This window comes from Pituophis catenifer, unplaced genomic scaffold, assembly GCF_029215685.1.
Source record: "Pituophis catenifer annectens isolate HBS135680 unplaced genomic scaffold, rPitCat1.0.hap2 SCAF_4, whole genome shotgun sequence".
Lineage (NCBI taxonomy): Eukaryota > Metazoa > Chordata > Lepidosauria > Squamata > Colubridae > Pituophis > Pituophis catenifer.
The window spans coordinates 46798555-46825834 of NW_027256884.1; the positions used below are offsets into that span (position 1 = coordinate 46798555).

Here is a 27280-nt window from a genome sequence, read left to right on the forward strand (position 1 = left end):
AACCTGGTTTTTTGAGCCTCTGTGCATACGCTGGGGCCAAGAGAGGCGGTGGTGGCTGCACTGCATGTGCAGCCCCAGGACATCCGCCTTTTCTCTCGGAGTGCCGCTGCTGCCCCAGAGCTTGCCTTCGCCTCTGCAGCCCACTGGCCCCTCTTGCCCTTCTCTTTCTGGGTGCAGTGCTTCTGCTTGTTGGGCCACTTCCCCACAGTGCTTCTGCTGGTGCCACCACACAAGCCTCCCATGAGGAAAAAAGCAAAACAGCTGGCTGCGGACCTGCCAGCTTCAGGAAGTGGCCCAACAGGCAAAAGCGACGCACACAGAAAGAGACTCCGGCCTTGTCCCAGAGCTGCCGCCCACTCGCCCTTTGCCTTGGGTTGAGGGCCGGGGCCCAGGGATGCGCCATTCCCCAAGGCCATGGAGCCACCACCTGCTCGCCACCTGCCTTAACCGGGTCGGGGAATGCACCATTCCCTGACTCTGGCCTTGCCCCAGAGCCGCCACCTGCTCTCCCTTCGCCATGTGGCGTGTCCTTATCTTTCTCCCACGGCTGGCTGCCAGGGAAGGCAAGCACCCAAAAGTTACTGAAGGCGCTCTCCTTCTTGAATGTGCCGCGGCCATTGCCGCTCTGGTCCACACGCTGGCTGCGCAAGCGCACACCCAACCTGCCAAAATATGGACAACATGGATTGTTTTTACTCCCCTTCTTCACATGATAGCACACTGAAAAGCATTAAAATCTATGGCAAAACGAACCAAGTATTTTTATTAGCTTTACTATACAAAAGGTTGAGATTTAAGTATCAATCAAATGATCTCTTCCTTTTCTTGTACCTCTTTTTCCAGTCTCCTAAGTCAGCATTTATCAGTGCTGCCAAAAAGGCCAGGTTGAAGTCCAATCCTGTCAAAGTTCGATTTTCAGAAGAGGTCATTGTTAATGGCCAAATTTCAGTAAGTGCAATTTTAAGCCTTTTCTTAACGGGATTCATTCTTTCATTTTACAAAATTTTAAGTAGGTATGTTGTTTCATGCATGCATGAGCAATTTATTTATTACTGATGTGAAAGTCACACTGCACGAACACGAAAGACACAAAGACATTTAAACATGTAAAATCAGAGACAAGATACAATCACCACTACTTTTATGTATCTTATACAACTGTTTGCTTAAATGAACCTTATGTTAAATCACACACATTTAATGTGAACATGTTATATATTGGAGAGTTAATCACTATGATCATTGTTTGTATGAGGTGTAATTTTTTAAATATATTATTTTACAACATGTGTGGTCATTGCGTTTTTAAAGAAGCAAATTAAAAATTGAATCATCTTCTGAGAGGACTCCATCATGTAATCAACATAGTGATGAAAACTATATCTAAGTGATTATTATTTATTGTTTCAAAAATTGTCGAGGGACTGTTGAGTGCTACAGGCACTCAACATCTTCAGGGTAGATTTTCTGGAGTAATAAAATATTTCAGAAAGTACAGCAGAAAGGGGTTTTTTTCTGAGACATTTTAATAATTTAAAGAAGTGCGTTATGAAACCAAGGGCACAATGAAGTGTTCAGTTCTTGGCAAAATAAACAACAGTTCAGTATAAATAATTCATAAGAATCATTGACTGGTACAGGAATTTATACATGCTTTGCTTGAAAGAATGCCATTTCAGTTCTGGTATCTTTGGATTTCAGCTCCTCGATTTTGCCCTTGTTCGCTCCTGTGAAAAATACAAATACATTAATGATTCTTCTCTTGCTTCTCACTGAACGGGTTTTTGCAATTTAAAAGAGAGAGAGTTGGCATGCTTGATCATTACAGTGACTGGACCGCCTGGAGTTATTGTCACTGGTGAACTTGGAATATTCAGAAGGATAGAATAGCATGTCGGTTGCAAATATTTGGGATTTTTCATTCTCTTTTTTTAACTCCATGATACATGGTTTCTATTTTAAAAACTGTTTCTGATAGCATGCCATGGCATGAGGGATACTGTTTCTGAAGTAAATCCAGGCTTTATGAAAACAAATTCCATCCAAGGTTCAAGCTTATGAATTACCTAAAGAGTAATCAGGATATTAGAATTTTATCATCTTGAAGAATGGTTTGTACGTCAAACCTTTATGTGAAAATAACCATTCAAAATTATCTTTAATATAGAACTAATTATTTTCTTTTATGAGATTCAATACATTTAAGGTTCTGTGTATGTAAGGCATTTTGTTGTGTCATAGTATGATTTTCTATAAAATTTAGATTAATTTTTAAGACAATATGATAATTTTCATCACAGTTATTATTTTTTGAACAGGAAACAGTTAAAGATAATTCACTTCTTTTTATGCCAAATGTTCTCAAAGTATATCTTGAAAATGGGCAAACCAAATCTTTTCGCTTTGATTGCAGTACTTCTATAAAGGTAAGGTCTTTTTCCTCGGAAAAAGGAATACTTTAAAAAAATAAAATTATATGAAATCTCTATAATATTTTAAAATAAGAGAATAATATAAATATTTACAGTAAAATTCCTATGTATAGAATCCAAACTTGTATTGCAGGGGTAACTTTGTGGAATGTGAATTAAAGACCTAAGAAGATTTGAATTGTTTTCATGCTCGTAAAATCTAATGTAGCATTCATAATTAGTCATAGGAGTCATTTTAATGACTGCATCTTAATTGAAAATTATGTAATAACATACATACATACATACATACATACATACAATAAATACACACACAAAGAATATATAATATTAATTGTGGGTTTTTTTAATTCTTGTTCATTGATTATTTCACTAATCTCCCGTCATGTAAATAACACAATGAAATGGAAATACAGATTTAGTAATATGAAAAGACCACAGAAATATGTATCCAATCTACAATTTCCCCACATTATCTATACATAAAATTGCTAGAAAAGATGTTGCAATCCTTACTGCTCTTTGAACATTGCCATTGTTTATAATGCAATTCAATGTTTTTCACGCATTTCATAAAACTTTCGCTTTGACAATATCATGTGAAAGCACAAGGGGAGGGAGGGAGCATTGCCTGGACAGTTGCAATGAAAGATATCCACCTTGAAGTTCGATTTGATTCAGATTCAGGTGACAGCATCTATCCATAATAGAAGGAGGTTGCTATTACCTCATTCTGAGCTATTTTTCAAAATTCTCCATTAGGTCTTTCATTCATCTACTCCCAATATAAACGCATCCACTTTTCAAATGTTCTTTGATTCAGAAAAAAAGTTCAATTCCCAATGCTAACATTAAGGGCCAGATCTGCCAAGATTAGGAGTTTTCTGTATATTCCTATGCTAGACTGCTACTGAGCATTAAAATATAAAATGCATACTGTAGTTTGGCTTCTAGTTTACAACATCTTTATTTTATCAATCTGATATAACATGCCAAAGCACAGTTTAGGTAATCTGCTAAAACCCATACAATGCAATAAAGTTAGTAAAGTGTTGCTACTTTTCAGAGTATAGGTACTTTTCTTTGTCTTTACTCCCTATTGGTTTTGGTAATATCATGTGGTAATATGGAAACACTGGAGCCAAGAAACAGAATAGTTGTATTTCCATATATTTAAGAATGACCTCTTTTATTTTAAGGCATTACCAAAGCATCACATGACTGCACCCAATTTTAAAACTATTTTTGCCACAGTTGTTAAGTGAATTACTGTGGTCGTTAAGCAAGATATCACATGACCGCAGCTTCCCTGCCTGCTTCCCTATTGACTTTGCTTCTCTGAAGACAGCTGGGAAAGTTCAAATTGATCATGTGACCTTGGGTGCATTGCAATGGTTGTAAGTATTTGTAAGTTAGTTTTTTCAATACTGTTGTAATTTCAAACAGCCACTAAACAAGTGGTGGTTAAGCAAGGAATACCTGTATGGGAAGAGCCTTGGTAGTACAGTGGTTTAATGCACCCTGTTATTAACACAGCTGCCTGCAATTTCTGCAGGTTCAAATCTTACCAGGCTCAAGGTTGACTCAGCCTTCCATCCTTTCTAAGGTAGGTTAAATGAGGACCCAGTTTGTGGGGGCAATAAGCTGACTTTGTATAAATATACAAAAGTATGAAGGCTATTGCTTAACGCATTGTAAGCCGCCCTGAGTCTCCGGAGAAGGGCAGCATATAAATCAAATTAAAAAAAAAAAAAAAAGAGCAACTGTCAATCTGCAAACAGAGAGTAATGGGAGGGAGGAAGTTAAACAAGAAACACACTTATTTGAAAGTTTGAAAACAAATAAATGTCAGTCCTGATGCACTTAATATTTATCGTGAGCAACATCATTTCCAGTAAATTACCTCGAAATAACCAATGAAATTAAATGAAATTTACCTCTCAATACAGATAGTATACATAGAATTGTACTACAAGATTACAGGCTTGAACTTAATGGGTGGTGTTTGTGAGCTATGCACACGATTTGGTCCAAACTATAGAAAATGTTAGATGGAATGACTTTAAGTCCCACTGTTTTTGATGAAACATAAAATAAATCTGATGCACATCTGCTCAGAACTCCAGTGTCATTTCTGTTCCACTGGTTGTTGAAACTTAAGGCTGCTGCCCTGTATTTTTTGGAACACAAGACATGCTGAGACCTACTTTGGTACAGTGATTAAGGTTGTGAGCTCTTTCCTGCCTTGGGTACAAAGCCAGATGAATGACTGATGGGCTACTCACTTCCTCTCAGCCCCAGCAAACCACTTCTGAAAAATCTTACCAAGAAAACAGTTGGGACTTGTCCAAGCAGCTCGGAGAATCTGATATGACTAAAAGGAAGGGGAAAAAATTGATACATAACTCAAATGAAACCTTTTTATCAGGGCTGTCAAACTCCCAGACCGTGGGCCAGATGCGTCATGTGCTGGCCACGCCCAAACCCGGTTTAGCGAAGGGGGGAAAAGTCCTGATATGTCACGTGACACTGCCGTGATGATGTGAGTTTGACACCCCTGCTCTATATCATCTGTGGCATTACATTACCTGTTAAAAGCCAAGAATTAGAGTCATTATCTAAGAGCAAATTCCAATTATAAAAAAATCACAACAAAGAACATGTAAATATGGGGTTTTGTTTAAATAAACATATTGTTCTCCCATGGAAAATTAACAGTTCATACATACCAGTTGTTTGCACTCAACAGAGAATTTACAAAACGATGAATTCTAGGTCTTTATTTTTATCTCATTCCTCCTTTTTCATTTTAATCTTGTATCAAAAAGGATGTCATCTTAACCCTTCAAGAAAAACTCTCAATCAAATGTATTGAACATTTTTCTCTGATGCTGGAACAGAAAACAGATGGGTCTGGAACCAAACTTCTCTTGCTCCATGAACAAGAGACACTTATTCAGGTTTGTTTAATAATTCAATTATATGTATAATATGGATTTTTAAGATGTAGTTGGTTAAAAAATGATCTTTGAAATAGTTTTTAGAAAGCAGTATTGTTATTGATATTATTTCTAGAACCTTTCACTTTAAATGTCTTACAAGAGGCAGGTATATTAAGCAATATCATAAATTAAAGATGCTTATGGATATCCCTATAAGTAGAAATAGTCTCAGCAAAAAAAAACAAAAAAAACCTGTACAGCAGTATTTGTTGAAAGTTCTACAAACCGCATTGCACATGGTAGTCAATCTGGTTGCCAATTTTCAGCCTTGGCATAAAGTGTATACAGGATTGTTTTGTTTTGTTTTTTGTTTTTTTAATTTGATTTATATGCCGCCCTTCTCCGGAGACTCAGGGCCAGTGGTGGGTTGCTCCCGGTTCGCACCGGTTCTCGAGAACCGGTAGTAAAAATGTCTCATCGTTCGGAGAACCGGTAGTAGTTGCTGGCTGGCCACGCCCCCGAACCGGTTCCCCGGTTGCCATGTTCATCACCGCCACGTTCTTTGCACATACACATCCTATTGCCTTGCAAGTCTAATGGAATGTGCATGCGCGAAGAACATGGCGACAAGAGCAGATGCTTTTTGGCAGCCTGCGGAGAAAGTGGCTGGCAAAAAAGCCTTTTCGGAGGCTTTCTGGCCAGCCGCTTTCTAGCAGCGGCGGCTGGCTGAGGACTGCCAAAAACTCAGGTTAGCTTGCCTTCCTGACTCTGGACCAGCCGCCGTGGAAGGTAAGCAGCCGAAAAAATAAGCAGTGGTGGGGGAGGAAGGTAAGCAAGCGGGCCTGGCCACGGGGACCACTGGGAAGGCAGACAAGCATGTCGGGGCCACTCGGCTAGCTAGCTCACTTCCCCATGGCCCTACCATGCTTGCCTGCCTTCCAGCCTGGCCAGTGGGTGGGCGGGCAGCCCTTCAGGGAGACGGAGCCGCTGTGCTGGAGGTGAGAGGGGCAGGAGCAGCGGCGTGCTGGGGGAGGGTGGCTGGATGTCTCTCTCTCTCTCTCTCTCTGTCACACACACACACGCCCTGCCCTATTGCCTCCACTGCCGCTTCTTTTGCGTTGGCTTCTCGCCTCTCTTAAAGTTGATTGTGAAGAGCTGGAAGACGTTTCCTTAGATCTCCCCCAAGTCATTGTGCAATGTCAGAGATCTAAGGAAACGTCTTCCAGCTCTTCACGATCAACTTTAAGAAAGGTGAGAAGCCAATGCAAAAGGAGCAGCAGTGGAGGTGACAGGGCAGGGTGTGTGTGTGTGTGTGTGTGTTTATCCCTTCGCAAGGACTTGGAGGCAGCCCCTCTGAAGGAAAGAGGAGGCGGCGAAGCCCTGACTGTCCCCCGGGAAAGGACTGCAGAAGGACAAACACACACACACACTCACAAACCCCTGTCGGCTCCGCTGCCGCTTCTTTTTCATTGGCTTCTCGCCTTTCTTAAAGTTGATTGTGAAGAGCTGGAAGACTTTTCCTTAGATCGCTGATGCTACAGCAATGACTTGGGGGAGGAAACAGTGCCTGGTTCCACTTCTGGGACAGGAGAGGCGAGGAGCAGCAGCTGCTGCAAAGTTGGAGGCTCTTGGAAATGTTGGGGGGTAGGGCAAGAGGGAAATGAATCTCTTGTTGGTCTTGGGGGAGAAGTTTGTCAAAATTCCACCCCTTTTTTACGTGCATCCACGTTAAGGGGGCTTTATCCCTCTCTCCTCCTTTAATCGCTTCCCCACTCTTCGTCCGACCCGTTACTCAGAGACTGAAGCCCTGATCGGAGGAGTTTGTGGTTTGATGAGGCGATTAAAAGAAAGGCTGTTTTTCTAGACATGAAGCATCTCCCCCCCCCTCGTTTTCCACTTTGGGCGGCTAGGCAGGCAGGCTTTTATTTTGTCAGCCCAAGAGTCAGGGGAAGGTACATAGGAAATCGCTCTGTCTCTGCAGCATCATTCATGTGACTGGGTGGGTGTGGCCAACTTGATGTCACTCACAGCAAGGTGCTGCCCTACCTTGCCGTGAGTGACTCCGAGTTGGCCATGCCCATTCAGTCACATGACCACCAAGTCACGCCCGCCAAATAAGCCACGCCCACAGAACCGGTAGTAAAAATTTTTGGAACCCACCCCTGCTCAGGGCAGCTTACAATGCGTTCTAGTGGGCAGTGGATCTAATTTGCTCCTTAAAGAACATATTGGAAGTTTCTTTTAAATGGAGATGCACTTGATTGCCTTTCAAGGTTTCAGCTGTATTGTAACCAAGTTGTATGGATATATCATTCATAAATTATCTTCCATAAAAATCAAGTCTTTGAGATTTGTCGAAAAGTCAATAAAAGTTGAAATACTAAAAAGGGCAAGAGATGATGGATAGATATAGAATACTTCTTAATATGGTAATTGCTTCATTAAGGGTTAGAAAATAGAGGTAGAAATTAGAAATTGGGAAAATAGAATTAAGTATACTGATACATAATAGAATATATTATAATTATTATGTATACGTAAATGTTAGAAGTTGAAAGATTATTATTGTGTATATCTAAACAGTATTATTATTATTGTTACTAGTATTGTGTATAAAGTACATTGACCCAGACAATACAATGTTCATTAAGAACTTATGGATGTTAAAGAAAAAACTATAACTAAAATTATTTTTTTTAAAAATCAAGTCTATCTCCCATCCATTTATGTTTCAGCTTTTAAAGAAAGCCCTAAGAGGGGATCTGGAATAAGTTAGAACCCCTTCCTTGGCCCATGTTTGAATATTCTGTTCTCAGTAATCTTTAGTTTTCTCTGTTATTATTTTGCTTAATTCCTTAATTTTATTATGCCGTGGTATTTTAATTAGAAGAGAAAGTAAGCCACTCAGAGTCCTATTGGATTGGAGCAGCACAGAAGTCCTAGTAAAATAAAATAGAACGTTGAATCTGTTTCTAGCTGAACTAAAATGTTAGAATTTATATTGTATAGAGCAAAACATTTGCAGAAAATAAACATATTTGCATCAAAACTGGAATAAAGTATCTTTCAAAATTAGTATACTTTATGATTATGCAGAAAAATAAACTTTGTTCAGAGACAGTTACAGTATATGCAAAAGTTGAGGCACCTCTAGTGATATTATGTGCTTCACTTAATTCCCTAATGGAAAAGAAGCTGACATCTACATGTAGAAAATTAAAGTCAATACTTTTCCTCAAATTTGAATGCATATTTACTACACTATGTGCACAATTATTAGGCAAGTTGTATTTTGGAAGATTAATTTTATTATTGAACAACTACATTTTGGTCAATCCAAAATGTTAATAAACCTCAAACCTGAATATTTAAGAAAGTAAAAGTGAGTCTTTGGTTTTCTTAGGAGAATATCTGTGTGCACAATTATTGGGCAACTATTAGTGTGCAGAATTATTATGCAACTAAATGAAAAATGAAAATTTGCCCATCTCACTTGTTTATTTACATCTGTTAAAGTGAGAATAATAAACAAACAACTCAAAATTTACAAGTAAAAATTTCTGACAGTTCAAAACAAATCAGTGACCAATATAGCCACCCTTCTTTTCAATAACAGTCATAAGCCTTCCATTCATGGAGTGTCAGTTTCTTGATTGGTTGACAATCAACTTTTTGTGCAGTAGCAACCACAGCCTCCCAGACACTGTTCAGAGAGGTGTGCTGTTTTCCTTCACTGTAAATTTCCCGTTTAAGAAGGGCCCACAAGTTCTCAATACAGTTTAGGTCAAGTGAGGAAGGGGGGCATGTCATTATTCTTTCATCTTTAAGGCCTTTGCTGGCTAGCCATGCAGTGGAGTACTTCGATGCATGCGATGGAGCATTGTCCTGCATAAAAATCATGGTCTTCTTGAAAGATGCAGACTTTTTCCTATACCATTGCTTGAATAAAGTATCTTCTAAAAACTGGCAGTAGGTTTGGGAGTTGATTCTGAGTCCATCTTCAACCCGAAAAAGTCCAACTAGCTCATCTTTAATAATACCAGCCCATACAAGTACCCCACCTCCATCTTGGTGGCATCTGAGTTGAAATAGAGCTCTGTGCCTGTTACTAATCCAGCCATGGGCCCATCTATCTGGTCCATCAAGAGTCACTCTCATCTCATCAGTCCATAAAACCTTTGAAAAATCTGTCTTCAGATATTTCTTGGCCCAGTCTTGCCATTTCAACTTATGTGTCTTGTTCAGTAGTGGTCGGGTTTCAGCCTTCCTTACCTTGGTCATATCTCTGAGTACTGAACGCCTTGTACTTCTGGGCACTCCAGGTAGGTTGCAGTTCTGGAATATGGAGGATAATGGGTTCCTGGTAGCTTCACATTTGATTCTACTCAAATCTTAATGTGCGTCTTTTTTTCTCAATACATTTCTTGCGAACCTGTTGACTATTTGCAACAAAATGTTTGATGGTTTTGTGATTACACCCCAATATCTTAGCAATTTCAAGAGTGCTGCATCCCTCTGAAAGTCTTTTTTCAATTTTTGACTTTTCAGAGTCAGTTACATCTCTTTTTTTGGCCCATTTTGCCTGAGGAAAAGAAACTACCTAATAATTTTGCACACCTTGATATAGGGTGTTGATCTCCTTAGGCCACATCCTGCAACATTGCAGAAATGTTCACCTGATATGCTTATCCACTAAGCATTCAAGTTTGGAAGTGGAAAATATGCAATAAAATGATATGGTCAAAATACTCACTTGCCTAATAATTGTGTGCACAGTGTATTTTCGTGTAGTGGAAATACACTGGAAATAAGACAAATTGTGAATATGGCAGAAGTAGAAATATGGACACCCTTCGAATCAGTATTTTTTAATGCTTTCTTTGTCAGAAGTATGTTTCTGGTAGGTGTCAAAAAGGTTTCCTGTTCTTGCTTTTGCATTTACTCCTACTTTTCTTTGCAGAATTCACCTGATTGATTATATTCATTAATGTCATCTTCTAGCAACTGCATAGGTAGATTTTCTTCATGATAATCTGTCCCTAGTCAGGTCTTGAAAGTCTTCCAGTGATCTACCTACCACCAGTATAACTGAGTCCATCCACCTTGTTGCTGGCCATCTTTTTCTCTTTCCTCAGAATTTTTCTAGCTCAGAATAATTCTTAAGTTTCTTTGCATGCATTGCATGTTTCAGATTTCCCTACAGATTTTTCAATAATATTCAATAATGGTTGGATGTGCTAGTTATTCTAAAACTTTTATATTTCTTCTTGTAAGTATTTCATAATCAAATGAAATATCCTCATACTTCATAATTGCTGATATATCCAATCTTTTCACTTTCAATTTCCTCACTGTCTGTAAAACATCAGTTTCTAGATTATGTTGATATTTGTCCACTCTCCTTTTGTCCACACAAGGTTTCCTTGTCATTAGTACATACAATTGCAAAACATAATAGACCTCACCTCTCCTATTTTTTATTATTAGCAGTATTTTCTTTTTTTTCAGATTCCTTTTCCAGATGTACTGTATATTGTTATTAGATTATTTCATCGTCTAAAACACTTTTTCCAAAACATTTCAGGCTTATGGTTTTACCTTCCATACTTTCATGATGACTTTTGTGATGAGGTTGAGAAGTTGCCAACTACATTTTTCGAATAGACATTTGTAGCTATTCGTCATTGGTTATTGGTGTTTTTTATGCACACACACACACACACACATGTAATCAATAGGTCTGTTTTAGGTGCTATTTTGTCTTAGAGGTTTCAGAGTTAAAGCGATCTGTGAGTTTCCCCGTATTTGCCTCATTTTATTGCCAGAAGTTCTAAAAAGATTCCCCCTAGAAAAGTAAAAATATTTCATGTATAAACCAACTGTGTATGGAATAATTATTTTGGATAGTCCATGTCCAAAGAGAAATATGCATTTCTCTCTTTTTTTAATCTTTAAATTGGGCTATTTTGCTTTGAGCACTCACTGAAACAGTTATTCCTGGCAGAATAATTTGGGGAATGATCAGGAAAAAAAGCCAAGGACATTTGGAAGAGGAAATGAAGAGAACACGGGGGAGGGGTATTGGGTAACTCAAACACATGTGGGCAAGCGAGTGACAGCAGTAAAGTCAGTTTGAGGGTTAAGGTAAGGATGAAATTCAGATGCTGGGAAGATTAAATGTGGGTGGCACATTGGCTATAGGAAGAAGAGGAGAGGGTAGAGAGAAGATACAAAAAACCCTCCTTACTCACACTATCCAGATTTTCTTTCACCCAAAACTCAAGACAACCAAAACAATCTGGTCCTTGTTTCTGCTTACCTGTGGCTGACCCAATCTGGCAGAACTTCCAGAATGGAGTAACCTCTTTCAAGTTCAAAGCAGTTTTTCCCCATTTCATGCACATCTGTAATTATCCTGAATCTTTTTAAACAAAATGTGATGTCTTATTCGGAAAACTATAATCCACCTATTTTGATAATTGAAGCTGCAGACAAAAGTTCTGAGTGATTTCATTTATCATTAAGAAATATGAAATATTCTAGATGCAGCACTATGCGATTCTTAGAAGCTCACTTACTACAGTAGTAGGACCCTTGCTTGGTTTTTTTTTGGGGGGGGTGACATTCTGCAAATTGATCACCTGTGCCTCAACCTGCTGGTGGTGTTGCAGCAATACAAGGTGTCTGGTAGATAGAGTCCCATGGGGATTGGAGGCCATTCCTAAAATTCTAATCTTGTCAAAGGAATTGTTTTCTCAACATCTGTAGGACACCAGATTGAGGAAAGTTGATCTATAGAAACAGAAGGTATATAGGTGGTTTAAACTAAGAAATAAAACCTCACTGAGCACAAATAACCACCCAGAAAAAAATGGATGGGGCAAAATATACATTTTTTCAATAAATAAATAATCTGTAAATAATATTGCTGTTGAGAGACAGTTTATCTGAACTCTCAAATTGCATTTTTAAATACCCTAGTGGTTAAAAATATTGAAGGGCAGCTCCCAAGTTTGCATATCTCTGAAATATTCACCTGGCCTCTAGGAAAATCCTTCTGCTATCAGAGGTTGCATAATTTACAAATCAGGCCAGGAGAAATAGCAAGATAGGGATGGGGAAGATTTGATTCTTCCATGTTTCAAAGCTTAAGTTTCTCCCATATTTTTCCAACTATTCCCAGTGGATAAAATTCTCTCAGGTGGCAATAACACCTCTTCTCCCAGTGCAAATTAGCAGGAACTGTGACTGGCACTGCAGCAGTAGTCATGCAGTAGAATCTTGGGCACTTGAATTTTCTAAACTGAAGGCAGAATCAGATTAGTCAAATTAAACTCATTTTGGGAAGGACACTGTTTTCTTTTTTCCCCCCGATAGTGTATCCAATAATGTTAGAAGGTTAGAACAGGTACTTCTCCCTTATTCATAAGATATTTAAAAGAAGGAAGTCTGTAGTAGATTTAAAAGCATATAAGATAATGAGAATGGTCCTTTTCCAGACTCAAAGAAACATTATTTTGACTTCTTTGTCATCCACTTTATAATAATAATCAGAATAGAGCTGGAAGGGATCTTAGAGGTCTTCTAGTCCAACCCGCTGCCCAAGCAGGTGATCTTATACCATTTCAAACAAATGTCTGTCCAGCCTCTTCTTAAAAACCTCCAGTGATTTACCCACCTACAGAAGTACCCACAACCTCTGAAGGCAAGCTGTTCCACTGGTTAATTATTCTCACTGATAGGAAGTTTCTCCTTAATTCCAGGTTGCTTCTTTCCTTTTTTTTTATTGAAAAAGTTTTTTCAAATACAGATTTTTCCCCCTTCCCCCCCCCCTCCCTAACCCCCCCCCTCGCCCTCCCCTCCCCCTGTGGCTTCTTCAGGGTACAACCCAAATTCATAACAGATTATATAATACTTTACCATCCCCTTACTCCATCCCCCATATGCTGACCCTTTCTTTCTAATAATATTATTATATCCCCCTTATACTATACATTTCGAAATAACATTCTACTATAACATTATATAATAACTCCTAATTTAGCATAGTAATATTATTATATCCCCCAATTTAACAATTTCTACTCATGATCTACTCTTTTACTCCTCCCCCATACATATATCTCTTAAATCAAATCTTTTTTGTTTATTAATATGACATTTCAAAGCAACCTTCCACTATAAAACTATATAATAAATCCTAATTTAACATTTATTCAACTCATAGTCTGCCCATTTCCTCCACCCCCATAGATATATCTCTTAACTCTTACATATATTCATATCTAAACATAATATCCCTTTTCTTCAATTAAACAATCAATAAGCTAACCTATCTCCACCCACTTTCCTACAGAACTAACATACATAATAGTTCTTGATCTCCTTATTCTTCTGCCCACATCACTAAGAAGTATTTCCTTATATAAATAAAATCCTCAAATGACTTTAAGCTTGTAATCCATATAATATCTTCTGTAGTGTCTTTCAGCTGGATTGTTAACTCCATCATCCATATTAGGGTAACATCACATCCTAATTCCAACAGTATGTTCAGTATCTTCAATTACCATCTGCCCCCGTCAACAATAGATGTCTTGATATATAAAAAACAACCACCCGAGTGACTTTATATTTGTATTCCATATAGTGTCTATAGTAGTGTCTTTCATTTAAATTATTAATTCCAACCACCGTAATAGGGTAACAACCAGATCTTCTGCGTGCCCCAATCCCATAACTCTCTTGCCTTGTAGCTCAACATAAACGTAATACATTTATCAAAGAATCCAAAATAGATAATTCCAATCCATTCAGTTTAAGGCCCTTTTCACATCCCAAAAGTAGAGCACTGCAGAGGTCTGTCACTGACCTCAGGATAATATAAATCAATACTTTGCCTCAGCTATCTTTTCATATATTCAATCATCTCTTAGATAACTGGCATTGCACTGTTGTTTAGTTTAAAAGTTTTTGTTTTTATAAGACCTGCTTCTTCTTTTCTTGACTTTTTGTGGGTTAGATCTCCATCCTAATTTCCTTTCTATAAGTTGTGTATCAACTATTTGGTTTTCATGCTGATCTATGACTTGATCTTGTTGGTTTTGCTTTTGTGGCTTAAGTCTCCATTCTGGTTTCTTTTCTTTGAGTTTTATGTCAACTGATTGATTTCTATGCTGGTCTGTAACTTGATGAATCATCACATTAGAATCCAAAGCCGCCTCTCTTGTATTTATAAATAGTCCAGCTGTAACCTCTGAAGGAGAATCCAGAAGCTGCTCATCTACAAAGTCCTCTGTAACTTGTTGTTTTTCCATTACTTCCATCTCTTTCTGCTTATCCTGAATTTCTATCTCTTGTTGATTTTGCTTTTCTTTATTCCACTCATGTATTATACATGAAGATGTTGAACCCATTTTAAGAACCTTATAGTAAAATTCTTCCGCTTTTTCAACAGAATTTAGTTGGTATCTTTCTCCTTGATATCTCAATATTATGCCAACTGGGACATCCCACCTAAATGAGATGTTTTGTTTGTTTAGCTCAGTCACCAAAAATCCGAATTTCTTTCTATCTTTTAATATCTTGGGCGGCAACTCTTTATATATCCAGATCTTTCTTCCATACAATTGTAGAGTGGAATTAAAAGATTTTTGCACAATATCATTTCTTATTTCTTTATCTGTAAAATAAATCACCACATCTCTAGGCAATTGCCTTTGCTTTGCAATCCAAGAATTTACTCTATAGGCTTTGTCGATCTTACAAGATACCTCCTCTGGATGAATCTTTAAAATCCCAGCCAGAACTTCAGCAGATATTTTTCTTAAATCATCTCTATTATTTTCCTGTAACCCTCTCATTCTAACCGCAAATTCTGTGAGCCTGTATTGCATCATTGTAACTTCTCTTTCAATCCCTTGTTTTATATTTTCTGCATTGTGAGTCTCGTGAGTCTCAGCTTCCTTTTTAGACTTTACTTCAGAGCTATTGTCTTGAATATTTATCAAATCATTTTCCATTCTTTGTATTTTATTGTTCAAATTATAAATCTTATCAACTTCCTCCATTTTAGACTCTAATAATTTGATATTTGTATCCATCTTTATAACTATTTCTGAAAAAGCATTAGTCACTGTTACAATCTTTCTTTGTAAATTATCATACTTTAATTGTATGAATTCTTTAATTTCCTGCTTAAATTTTTCAAAATTCTGGTTCACAATCTCGTCATGTCTTGCCATTTCCTTCAAAACAAGTTCTTTTAAATTAAAACAATTCTTCTGAGTCTGTAAACTCGAAACTTGTTCACATAATTGTAAATGGGGGAACCCCCCCCCCCCGCTGCTTGTTTGTCTGGCTTTGTTGATTTTAACGCCATCCTGCCACATAGACAAACTCTTTTTGAAGAAAGAGGACTTCTCTCCAACAAGATCAATATCAAATCTCCAAGAAAAAAAAGAAACTTAGAATAGAATTTTTTTCTTTTCTCTATTCTAGCCAGCACTGTTTGCTCCGCTACTTTGTAACTTGTTACGGAAGGACTTTCACTTTCGGCTACTTCTCAAGCCTCAGCGGTTGCCATTTTAAGCTTTTTTTTTCCTTCACTTAGAAACGCTTATAAAATCATTAAAAATACTTGCAATTTAGGGTCCCAAGTCCAGATCTCATCCTCTTTAATTAAACAATCTGTTGTTTTCATTAAAAGGTTTGATCTCGTCGCCTGGCTCTGCAAGAGGCAGAGGTCTCCCGAAGCCCGGAGCAGCGGTGAGGGAAATAGGGAGCCTCATCCTGCTTCGTCCCCAAGAGTAAAAGAAAAACTCTGGGGACTTCGCAGAGGGCTCTACCTGCCCTCGCCTGCTCTATCTCACATTTCCTTATGGAAATGGAGTTTTTCGAGCTGCCTTTCAGATGTAAAGGCGGCTCTTTACGAGCGACGGGGCTGGCGGTCTCAAAGGACCGTCTGGTGGCGACGGAAGTCAAACCGGAAGCCTGGTTGCTTCTTTCCTTGATTAGTTTTCATCCATTGTTTCTTGTCCGGCCTTCTGATGCTTTGGAAAATAAGATGACCCCCTCTTCTTTGTGGCAGCCCCTCAAATACTGGAAAACTGCCATCATGTCCCCACAAGTCCTTCTTTTCTCTAACCAGCCATATCCAATTACTGCAATCGTTCTTCATATGTTTTTGTCTCCTGGCCTTTAATCATCTTAGTTGCTCTTCTTTGCACTTCTTCCAAAGTCTCAAATCTTTTTTGTAATGTGGGGACCAAAATTAAATGCAGTATTCCAGATGTGGTCTTAATAAGGATTTATAAAACGGTACTAATATTTCATGTGATTTTGATTCTATGCCTCTATTTATACAACCCAGGATTGTGTTAGCTCTTTTGACTGCTGCCGCACACTGGTGGCTCATGTTTAAGTGATAATCCATTAGGACTCCAAGGTGCCTCTTATTGTTTTCCAGCTAGGTTTTGCTTAATCTGTACTTGTACCTTTGGTTTTTCCTGCCTAGGTGTAAAATCTTGCTTTTCTCCACATTAACTTTCATTTTGTTTGGTAGGGACCATTATTCAAGTCTGTCAAGATCTTATGGATCCTGACCTTGTCATGAGGGGTGTTGGCTATTCCTGCTAGTTTAGTTCATCTCCAAAATTGATGAGTTCCCCTTCTATTCTCTCATCTAAGTCATTTATGAAGATATTGAAGAGTACTGGGCCTAAGATAGAACCTTGTGGTACCCCACTACTTATTCTCTCCATGTGGATGTAGTACCATTAAGGACTACTCATTGAGTATGGTTTGTCAGACAGTTACAAATCCATCTGGTGATGATGCTGTCTATCCCACTTTTTTCTAGTTTACCAAGAAGTACCAGTAGGGTGTGGTCTACTTTGTTGAATGCCTTGCTGAAGTATAAGTAGTCCACAGCATTCCGCTGTTCTACTAATTTAGTCACTTTGTCAAAGAACGAAATAAGATTGGTTTGGCATGATCTGTTTTTAACAAACCCATGCTGGGTTCTAGTTATAATTTTATTAGTTCTAGATGTTCACAGATCCATTTTTTAATTATTTTTTCCTGGTATTGATGATAGGCTGATTGGCCTGTAGTTTTTCTGGGTATGGTTTTTTTTCCCCCTTTTTTGAAGATGGGAACCACATCAGCTCTTTTCCAATCCTCTGGTAGTTCCCCAGTGCACCAGGATTTTTGAATATATGGGACAATGGTTCTGAGATAACATCAGCCAGCTCCTTCAGAACTCTGGGATGTAATCCATCAGGTCCCAATGATTTATATTCATCAAGATCAGACAGGTATTCTCTTACCATTTTCTTGCGTATTTTAATTTTTATTTCTAGTGTGTCTTTTACAGTTATATTTTGTAGGTTGTATGTTTCTTTTGTGTGAAGATTGATGCAAAGAATGAGTTAAGCAGCTCTGCTTTCTCTCTACTGCCTGTTATTTCCTTGCCCTCTTCTCTCTTTAGTGGACTGACTGTTTCCTTTACTTTTTTTTTCTTATTATTTATATGTTGAAAGAAATTTTTTATTATCTTTGACTTTTATTGTAAGTCTTTGTTCATTCTGAGTCTTTCCTGACTTCATCTTTGCAGATTTGAGCTATCTGCTGATACTCTGCCTTAGTTATGTGTTCCTCTTTCCATTTTTTAAATTATCCTTTCTGTCTTTCAGTTTATCAGAGAGATTTTGTGCAACCAGGCTGGTTTCTTCCTGGATTTCTTGTTTTTCTTTTTCAGTGGTATTGTGTTGGACTGGGCTTTTCAGTGTTTCCCACACTTCTTGCATTGTTTTCTCCTTTAGGATTTTCATCCATGGAATTTTTCTTAGGCTCTCTCTGAGTTTGTTAAAATCAGCTCTTTTAAAGTTTAAGACACTGGTTGGATTATTTTCTATTGTGTTTCCATTATATTGAACTCCAGTTTGACGTAGTCACTCTAACCCAGAGTTGTGGTGACTTCAACTCCCTCTTTCACTTCTTCTCTATTAGTAAGAATTAGGTCCAATATAGCTTTTCCTCTAGTTCTCTCCTCTATCTTTTGGATGATAAAGTTGTCAGCTAAGTTGATTAGGAATCTGTTCAATTTCCCACTTGCTGCAGAGTTTGTTTCCTAATTGATTATCAGTGTCAGGGTTCCAACTGATGCCCTAATTAAATTATGAGCCTCAAGCCAAGCTTCAAAAGAAATCCAGTTATTTATTAGGAGCTTCATGTCATCACGTTCCAAGTGAAGCCAACTCACATAATTTACGTTCCAGCTCTGATCCTGTTTTCCCCCTCCCCCAAGGTGTGTCATCAGTCACATTCTCCAATGAAGCAATTTCGCAGGTTGTAGAGATCACTCCCCTCCGGCCACTGTGGGTAACCGCAGAGACAGCCTTGACAGAGATATGGCTGGAATGTACTTTTGTTTTGACTGATGTGCTGCCTCGCCGCAGCTGCAGAGTTTGTTTTCCCATCCCCCTTGCCTATGGCAATTCGAGAGCAAGCCAGGGATGCTTTGCAAATTGACAATCAGAGTACTTAAAGTCTCCCATTACTGCTATGGTATGTTTCCTACATACATTTGTTAATTGATTAACAAAGAGTTCATCTATTTCTTCTGGGTGGCTTGTAGTATGGTATATCCCTATAGCAATGTCATTCTTTTCTCCTTTGATATTGACCGATATGGATTCTAGGAAGTTTTCATCCTTGGTTGATACTGTAAATCAGGGGTCGGCAAACTTAAACACTCAAAGAGCCACAAAAGTCCTAACGGAAGCTCTCCGTTCAATTCTGGAGCCGACCGGAAGTCCGGTTCCCCCACCATAGAGTCTCCTCCTAGCGCGGTGTCCTTTTTCCTCTGCCGACCGGAAGTCCAGTTCTCCCACCATAGAGTATCCTCCTAGTGTGGCATCCTTTTTCCTGTCCTAACCAAAAGCCCTATCATTTATGGAGCCGACCAGCGACAAGGAGCCTCAACAGAGGGATGAAAGAGACACATGTGGCTCCAGAGCCACGGGTTGCTGATCTCTGCTGTAAACAATACCTGTCTCTGATGTTGAGATGCTTTTTCTTAGAATTGGCTAAGCATTTTTAAGTACACTCTGATTAACATTGCCTTGGCTACTGAATATAAAGTGATTTTTTTTTTTTTATTTGATTTATATGCCGCCCTTCTCCGAAGACTCAGGGCGGCTTACAATGTGCTCAGCAATAGCCTTCATCCTTTTGTATATTTATACAAAGTCAGCTTATTGCCCCCACAAACTGGGTCCTCATTTCACCTACCTTAGAAAGGATGGAAGGCTGAGTCAACCTTGAGCCTTGGCGAGATTCGAACCTTGCAGTAATTGCAGGCAGCTGGTCTTAATAAGCTTAATAACAGGGTGCCTTAAACCCCTGTACTACCAAGGCTCTTGATATGGAGAAAAAGAGAAAATTCATGGTTTATTTTGCACAGTTTGGGGGTCAATGTCATCATTTAAATTTCCCTTCAATCATCTAAGGGTTCCTGGATTATTTTAGAAAGAATACAGTGTCATGGCCTCTGAATTGTAATGAAAGTATTTTGTTTCTCTAGGTGACCCAAAGACCAAGCTCCCATAAAATGAGATGCCTGTTCAGAATCAGTTTTGTTCCAAAGGATCCTATTGACCTTTTACGACGGGATGTGGTTGCCTTTGAATATCTTTATGTACAGGTATGTTACAGAGTTGAAAATTGCATGATGAAATGTCAATAAATTGACTCGCATGGTTCTTTTTATGAAGTTTCCTTGCAGTTAAAATTATTTTTTAATATTTTGATTAAATGGGAATTTTAATAAAAACAACATAAAGGATTTTGGCATCCATGCTGATGATTTTGAAATACAGAAGAGTTAGAATTCACTGTTGTTGTTGTTGTTGTTTTAATCTGCTATATTTTCTGGAGTTTGTAGTTCCTGTGAATCTGAAAGGATCTGGTTTGAAACAGGCTACTCTTAGCACTGTAAGCAATAAAAGCAGAATAAAAGTTATTCTGTTAACTCCAAACTAATCAACTTATTTTTTTATTGATTTTTTAATTATGAAATATAGTAATATTTTTCGAACATTTTTCGGTTCCGTGGTGTCAATATATAAATACATGTTATTTACATATTATTTACATAGAATTGCATCTTTGCTTAGATCTAATTTAAAAAATATTACGAATAGTAATGCACAATTCTTTATGATCATATAAACATATTATTTACTTGTTGTTTACTTAAATTGCATCCTTACTTAATTGCAATATAATAATGCAAGTAGTAATACTCAACTCTTTATGATCATTATTAGTTAACCTTTATACTTCTCAAACTTCACTTTTTGTTTCTTTTCTCTATTCACTCATAGTTAGAGTGGACAAACTAATCAACTTAATATACCACATTTCTCCTTTTTATCTCTATTTATTTATGGATAGTTTGTCTGGCAGTGTTAGTTCCCATTCATTATGAGCTTGCCTTTTGGAGAAGGGATAGTCATAATGCAGTATTTTAAAAAGATGCTTAAGCTTGATACTCCCTCTGCTGGTTTTTTGACAGAGCTGTAATGATGTGGTTCAGGAGAGGTTTGGGCCTGAGCTAAAATATGATATTGCACTGAGATTGGCAGCATTACAAATGTATATTGCAACAGTGACCACAAAACACACTCAAAAAATCTCTCTGAAGTACATCGAGTAAGTATAGAATACAAGTTTCATAACATGTGAGTATTAGAGTTATATGAAATTTGTAGTGAAATGAATGCCACTGTAAAATTTAATGGCTTTATATGGAAAAAAAAACTCTTAAGAATATTTATGCTAATATGAGAATTTAAGTAGACTTTAACTCATATTTTATACTTGGAGATGATTGTCAAATCAACTTAAATTATAACATTGGAACTTCCTCACCAACATCATTTCTTATTTACTGTTTAATTTACCTGGGTGCTGACAGACCCTTGAAACAGTATTGCTTTATTTGTATATAATTTTTGTTAAGGATTTTAATTACAGTACTAAAAACTAGTGGAAACTTTAAAAAAGAAAAAAAAAGGTAAAAAAGAATAAAAAGTGCAGGAAAAAAGAAAAAGGATATGATAAAAAGAAAAGAAATGTATTAAAAATTACTTCCAACCTTTATTATAACATTTGTAGACAAATGTGTAAGGATCGCCTCTCCTTCCAACTTAAGAAAGTACGAACTCTTGAAACGTAGTTGTTCAAAAGGATTCTTTTATTAAGCAGAAGTGAAAACCATCCAGCTAAAGCACAATCTGAATGCCCTTAGGCAAAGCAGTAGGATTAAAGTGGTAGAGACCCCTCCCTTTAGGTCAGAATGCAGATTTCAGCCAATACACAAGTGTGAAGATGTTTTCTTTACTATTTCCTTTGAGAACCCGAACAAACATGCATTCCCACCACTTCCTTTTAAAGTGAGACAACCCACATGGCTATCATATAAATTCCTGCAGGTAAAGGGAATCTCAGGCTTGCTTGGCGCCAGGATATAGGTTGTAAAATATCTGATGACACAGGCCATGCTAGTAAATCGAATCCACGTCCCCCCTTCCTTCACTTGAATGGCAGTATCACTTTTAGGGATCTGACAAAATGTAATGTCTTCATTCCCATAAGGTTATCAGCAGATATCTTTACAACATAGCTATAAAACATCATTTCTATCTTGGTGTCACACAAGTCCATATAGGTTTGTTAGAACATTTTGAAATAAATCTCTTATTTGAATCTCGATCAAATAAACCACCTTTATATTCCTTTCTTTTACTTCTAATGGTCTTCTAAGATCTTCAAGGATCTGCTTTAATATGTCTAATGTTATGCTTTGTGTCAGTTTTAAATCACTTAATCAGCACAAAAACAGGCCTTTTTTTTCTCCTTCTATATTGAGAATTTTTAATCCCGTCTTGTGTCCAAGTCTAAAATTATAAAGTTATCTTTATTATGAACCAGATAGGCAAAATAAATCTGGTTCCAATGAGAAGCTATTTTTTTATAATTAATTCCAAAATATTAGAGTAAAACTAAATACTCTAAATTTAACTGGCCCCTCAATGCATTTACATCTTTTTTAGATCAACATCTTATTTAGCTTTTTGGTTTATTTCAAGTTCTTTAAGATTTTAAGTTGGTGCCACCACGGCTCTTATAATATAAGAGACAGTGTATTCGTAGATTATAGTGTATTCTATGGTATGGTATGGTATGGTATGGTATGATATGATATGATATGATATGATATGATATGATATGATATGATATGATATGATAAAATATAATATAATAATATTATATAATTATATAGAATACATTACAAATTTAGAAGAATAACTTTTTAAAAAACAACAATTTTGACAGCATGAATAGATAAACAACCCATATTTGTTTGACCATATAAGTGTTTTCTCAGATTGCATGGGTTCTTATAAACATAAGTAATTCTCATAGAAATGTGAATTATAAATACCTTTTAAATTGCAGAAAAGAATGGGGACTGGAAACTTTTATTCCATCTGCAGTACTGCAGAGCATGAAAGAGAAGAACATAAAGAAAGCACTTTCACACCTTGTCAAAGCAAATCAAAATCTAGTTCCTCCAGGTAAAAAGGTAATATATTTGCATCTCAATAGAAATATATTTTCATAATAAAGAGAGCAAAATCCAAAGGAGAGAATTTAAAAGAAATCTTTCAGATACAAAAAATGACCAATTTATTTTTTAGAGATTGCCTAGATCTATAATGTGTGGTGCTTACTGTATGTTTAAAGAACAAAGGGAAAAATAATTTAGCAAAATCATTTTTAATATTGAAAGTACTGGGAATTGTTAGTCACAAGTACATACCTTTTCTATTCATTTGATTTGATTGAGTTTGCTCTGCATTACATAACAAAAGTGCTTGAAAATTATTTTCCTGTTTTAAATCATCTATCTAGGGAATCATTCAGTGCCATATATCTTTCTCATCATTTTTTTTTTTAATTTTAATTTTATTTTTATACCGCCCTTCTCCCGAAGGACTCAGGGCGGTGTACAGCCTATTAAAAGCACAAAGACAAACAACAATTAAAATAATTTAAAATTATTAAATAATTTCGGCTCAATATTAAACCCCCCCAAAATTTAAAACATCCAATTTAAAATCATAACATTGATAGCCCAGCCTGGCGGAACAGCAGGGTCTTAAGAGCACAGCGAAATACCCTGAGGTCGGAGATCTTATGCATTTCCGGGGGCAGTTCATTCCACAGGGCTGGGGCTCCCACAGAGAAGGCCCTCCCCCTGGGTGTCGCCAGCCGACATAACTTGGCCGATGGTACCATGAGGAGACCCTTTCCGTGGGAGCGAACTGGCCGGTGGGAGGCTACTGGTGGCAGAAGTCGGTCTCGAAGGTACCTGGGTCCTATGCCATGGAGCGCTTTAAAGGTGGTAACCAACACCTTGAATCGCACTTGGAAGACCACTGGGAGCCAGTGCAGCTCGCGCAGGAGGGGTGTCACGTGGGCACAATGGGTTGCGCCCATAACCACCCGCGCGGCCGCATTCTGGACCAGTTGGAGCCTCCGAGTGCTCTTCAAGGGGAGCCCCATGTAGAGAGCATTACAATAGTCCAGCCAGGAGGTAACAAGGGCATGAGTGACCATGCGCAAGGCGTCCTGGTCCAGAAAGGGCTGCAACTGGTGAATCAGGCGAACCTGATAAAAAGCCCCCCTGACCACGGCCGTCATATGCTCTTCAAAAGACAGCTGTGCATCCAGGAGGGCTCGCAATCTGGGTGTCCTCCTGGATGCACGGCTGTCTTTTGAAGAGCATGGGGAGAAATAGGCTCAGACTCAACCCTTCCAAGACCGAGTGGCTGTGGCTTCCGACGTCCCGATATAGTCAGCTGGTGCCATCGCTGACTATTGGGGGTGAATCGCTGCCCCCTATTTCTCCCCATCCAGACCCGCACGGCCGCCAGGCAGCGAGACATCACATCAAGGGCATCGTTGGGGTGGTCTGGGGTGGAGATGTACAGCTGAGTGTCATCAGCGTACTGATGGACTCTCACCCCAAAACCACGATGATCTCACCCAACGGCTTCACATAAATGTTGAACAGAAGGGGCGAGAGGACCGACCCCTGCGGCACTCCCCATGTGAGGCACCTCGAGGTCGACCTCTGCCCCCCTGCCAACACAAACTGTGAGCAGTCAGAGAGGAAGCAGGATAACCACCGCAAAACCCTATTCCTAACCCCCTCAACCGCTGCAGCATGATACCATGGTCGATGGTATCAAAAGCCGCTGAGAGATCTAATAGGACCAGGACAGAGGAGCAACCCCTGTCCTGAGCCCTCCAGAGATCATCCACCAACGCAACCAATGCCGTTTCTGTGCTGTACCCCTGCCTGAAGCCCAACTGGTACGGATCCAGATAGATAGCTTCATCCAGGTGCCAGGGAAGCTGTCGTGCCACCACACTCTCAACAACCTTCGCCACAAAACGAAGGTTGGAGACCGGACGGTAGTTAGCTAGTTTAGCCGGGTCCAGGGAAGGCTTCTTGAGAAAGGGCCTCACCACTGCCTCTTTCAAGGCGGCGGGAAAGGCACCCTCACTCAGAGAAGCACTTATAATCCCCTGGAGCCAGCCTCGTGTAACCTCCTGGGAGGCCAATACCAACCAGGAGGGACACGGGTCCAATAAACACGGGTCCAATCATGCAATCCCCTTGATTTTTTTTTAATACTGTCAAGTGAACTATTCTGATTTAATTATTAACTTCTGACATTAAAGGATATAGGCTGTGGTTTCTTGAGATTCACATCATATTGGATATATCTGAAATATGATTCATATATTAAAAGGCACTACTAGATTGAGGTAATCTCTCCTGAATTTTCTTCATTTCAGAGCAATGTATGATGCAAGGATGTATTTAGCTTTCTTTCTCTGAAACAGTCTAGACTAGTTTTGCACCTCTGTAAATGATTTGGAAAATGCATAGCATATTTCTGTAGTTCATTGAAACAGCCCACATACACCTGAAGAAAGTGGGGGTTCCTTTAATGAAAATTAGAGAGATGCTGTGCTCACACTAGAATCAATCTGAATTAATTCTTCTGAATTATTTCAGAAGTATGCAAATCTAGAAATCTAATGTCTCATCAGAAATTGAGATTAGATAGAGGAAGTCAATTCTCCATAAGGCTTCCTGATTTTAGTAACAGCATGGTCAAGCAAAGTTCTCACTGAATCTTTGTTAGTCATTTTTATATTATTAGAGTTGTGGATCTTCAATGTCATGGTAAAGATTTTGCTTCAGGTTATAGCTACTGTTTTTTCCATTTCCTCAGAATCTGTTTAAACCACATAAGGACCGAGAGTTACGCTGATAAATTAAGATGGTGGTGGAGTCTACAACAGCTTCCCTTGCTTTAATATCTGAATGTTTTCAGCCTTATGCCTGCTATTGCTTGACTAATTATTGGGTTTGGGAAAGGATAGATCATGGAGAAGGAAAGTAAGAATTGTTGCAATAGATGGTGTGATCTGCATTTCCCTGGTTTATGATTAGGAGAAAGATTTCAGTTCAGATATTTTTGCCTTCAGCTTGTTATTAATATAACCATAGAATTCCAAAGATTCTAAGAACTTGGCCTACTTTGTACAAGATCTGCTGAAGCATTTTGGACTGATAAGTACCAACCAGAGACAACCCCAAAAGGAGAATCTTTTCTACTAGTCAAAAATGCCAGGAAATTCCAAAATCTAAAAATGACCACAATGCCCAAAAATACCTACCTGTGTTTTATCATTGGAATAATCTTTTTAATTCTCTCCCCCCCACCCCACCCCCTTATCTTCAGCTCTCTGCTCTGCAAGCCAAAGTACACTATCTCAAGTTTCTCAGTGACCTGCGACTATATGGAGGACGGGTATTCAAGGCAACATTGATGGTGGGCTTGGTTCTCCTGACTTTTTAGTTTTTGTCAAGTAAACTGCAGATTGATAATAATGGGATAATCACACAATTGCATTATAAATAATATTGAACCAAGTTGTACAATGTCTTTAATATTATTTTCTATAATATTACTGTTATATAATATTGTTATATTATTAAACAGTATTGTGACACTGTTTATATTAGTGTTGTTTTTCACAAGGCCAAGTATGCAAATTTAGGAAAGCCTTCAAAGATATTTTCTTAAAGGAGCACTTTGATCTATAACCTATTAATAATATAAATTAAATGAAATACATTCCATGAAACAAGGCTGCTTTGGATCTATATGCATAATGACGCTATATAAAGTTCTGTCTTTTTTATTTACTGTATTGTAGCAGGGAGAAAAGCGTTCAGAGGTCACCTTACTAGTGGGACCACGGTATGGCATCAGCCATGTAATCAACACTAAAACAAATCTCGTAGCTCTCCTGGCAGATTTTAGCCACGTGAACAGAATTGAAATGTTTGCAGAAGATGAAACTATTGTCAGAGTTGAGCTTCATGTGTTAGATGTAAAAGTAAGTTGATTGTTGATTAATATTAACAACAAAGAGCTGTTTATCGTAAGAATATTAACTAAAAGAATTCAGTCAGTTATTCAGTTTTGGTGATCCATTTAATTCAGCTTTAGAATTCTACACTGAATTAAGAATTTAGAATCAATTCTATTACATTGCAATAGTGCATGGGCATTAGAAAACTGAAAAACTTTTTTAAAGGTTTATTTTAAAATAAAATTATTGTGACAAATTCACAATATTTTAAGCAAAATATTTGCTCTCTTTACTTCTTAATCTTATTTTCAGATTTGGTATTCTAATACTATTGTGAAAGAAATAAAGAATAAAAGTTTATTCAAAAAAAAAGAA

General features: G+C 38.0%; 1 protein-coding gene across 1 annotated transcript in view; it reads left to right on the forward strand.

Annotated features, from left to right (window-relative positions):
* The window catches only part of FRMPD4 (FERM and PDZ domain containing 4), a 90990-nt gene that overhangs the window by 54426 nt on the left and 9284 nt on the right, over window positions 1-27280 (forward strand). Inside the window, exons 5-12 of the mRNA XM_070943266.1 lie at window positions 844-948; window positions 2319-2426; window positions 5261-5392; window positions 19962-20081; window positions 20955-21091; window positions 22901-23027; window positions 26269-26358; window positions 26747-26929. Of these exons, the coding sequence (XP_070799367.1) occupies window positions 844-948; window positions 2319-2426; window positions 5261-5392; window positions 19962-20081; window positions 20955-21091; window positions 22901-23027; window positions 26269-26358; window positions 26747-26929 (1002 nt within the window). The remainder of the gene's footprint in view (window positions 1-843; window positions 949-2318; window positions 2427-5260; window positions 5393-19961; window positions 20082-20954; window positions 21092-22900; window positions 23028-26268; window positions 26359-26746; window positions 26930-27280) is intronic.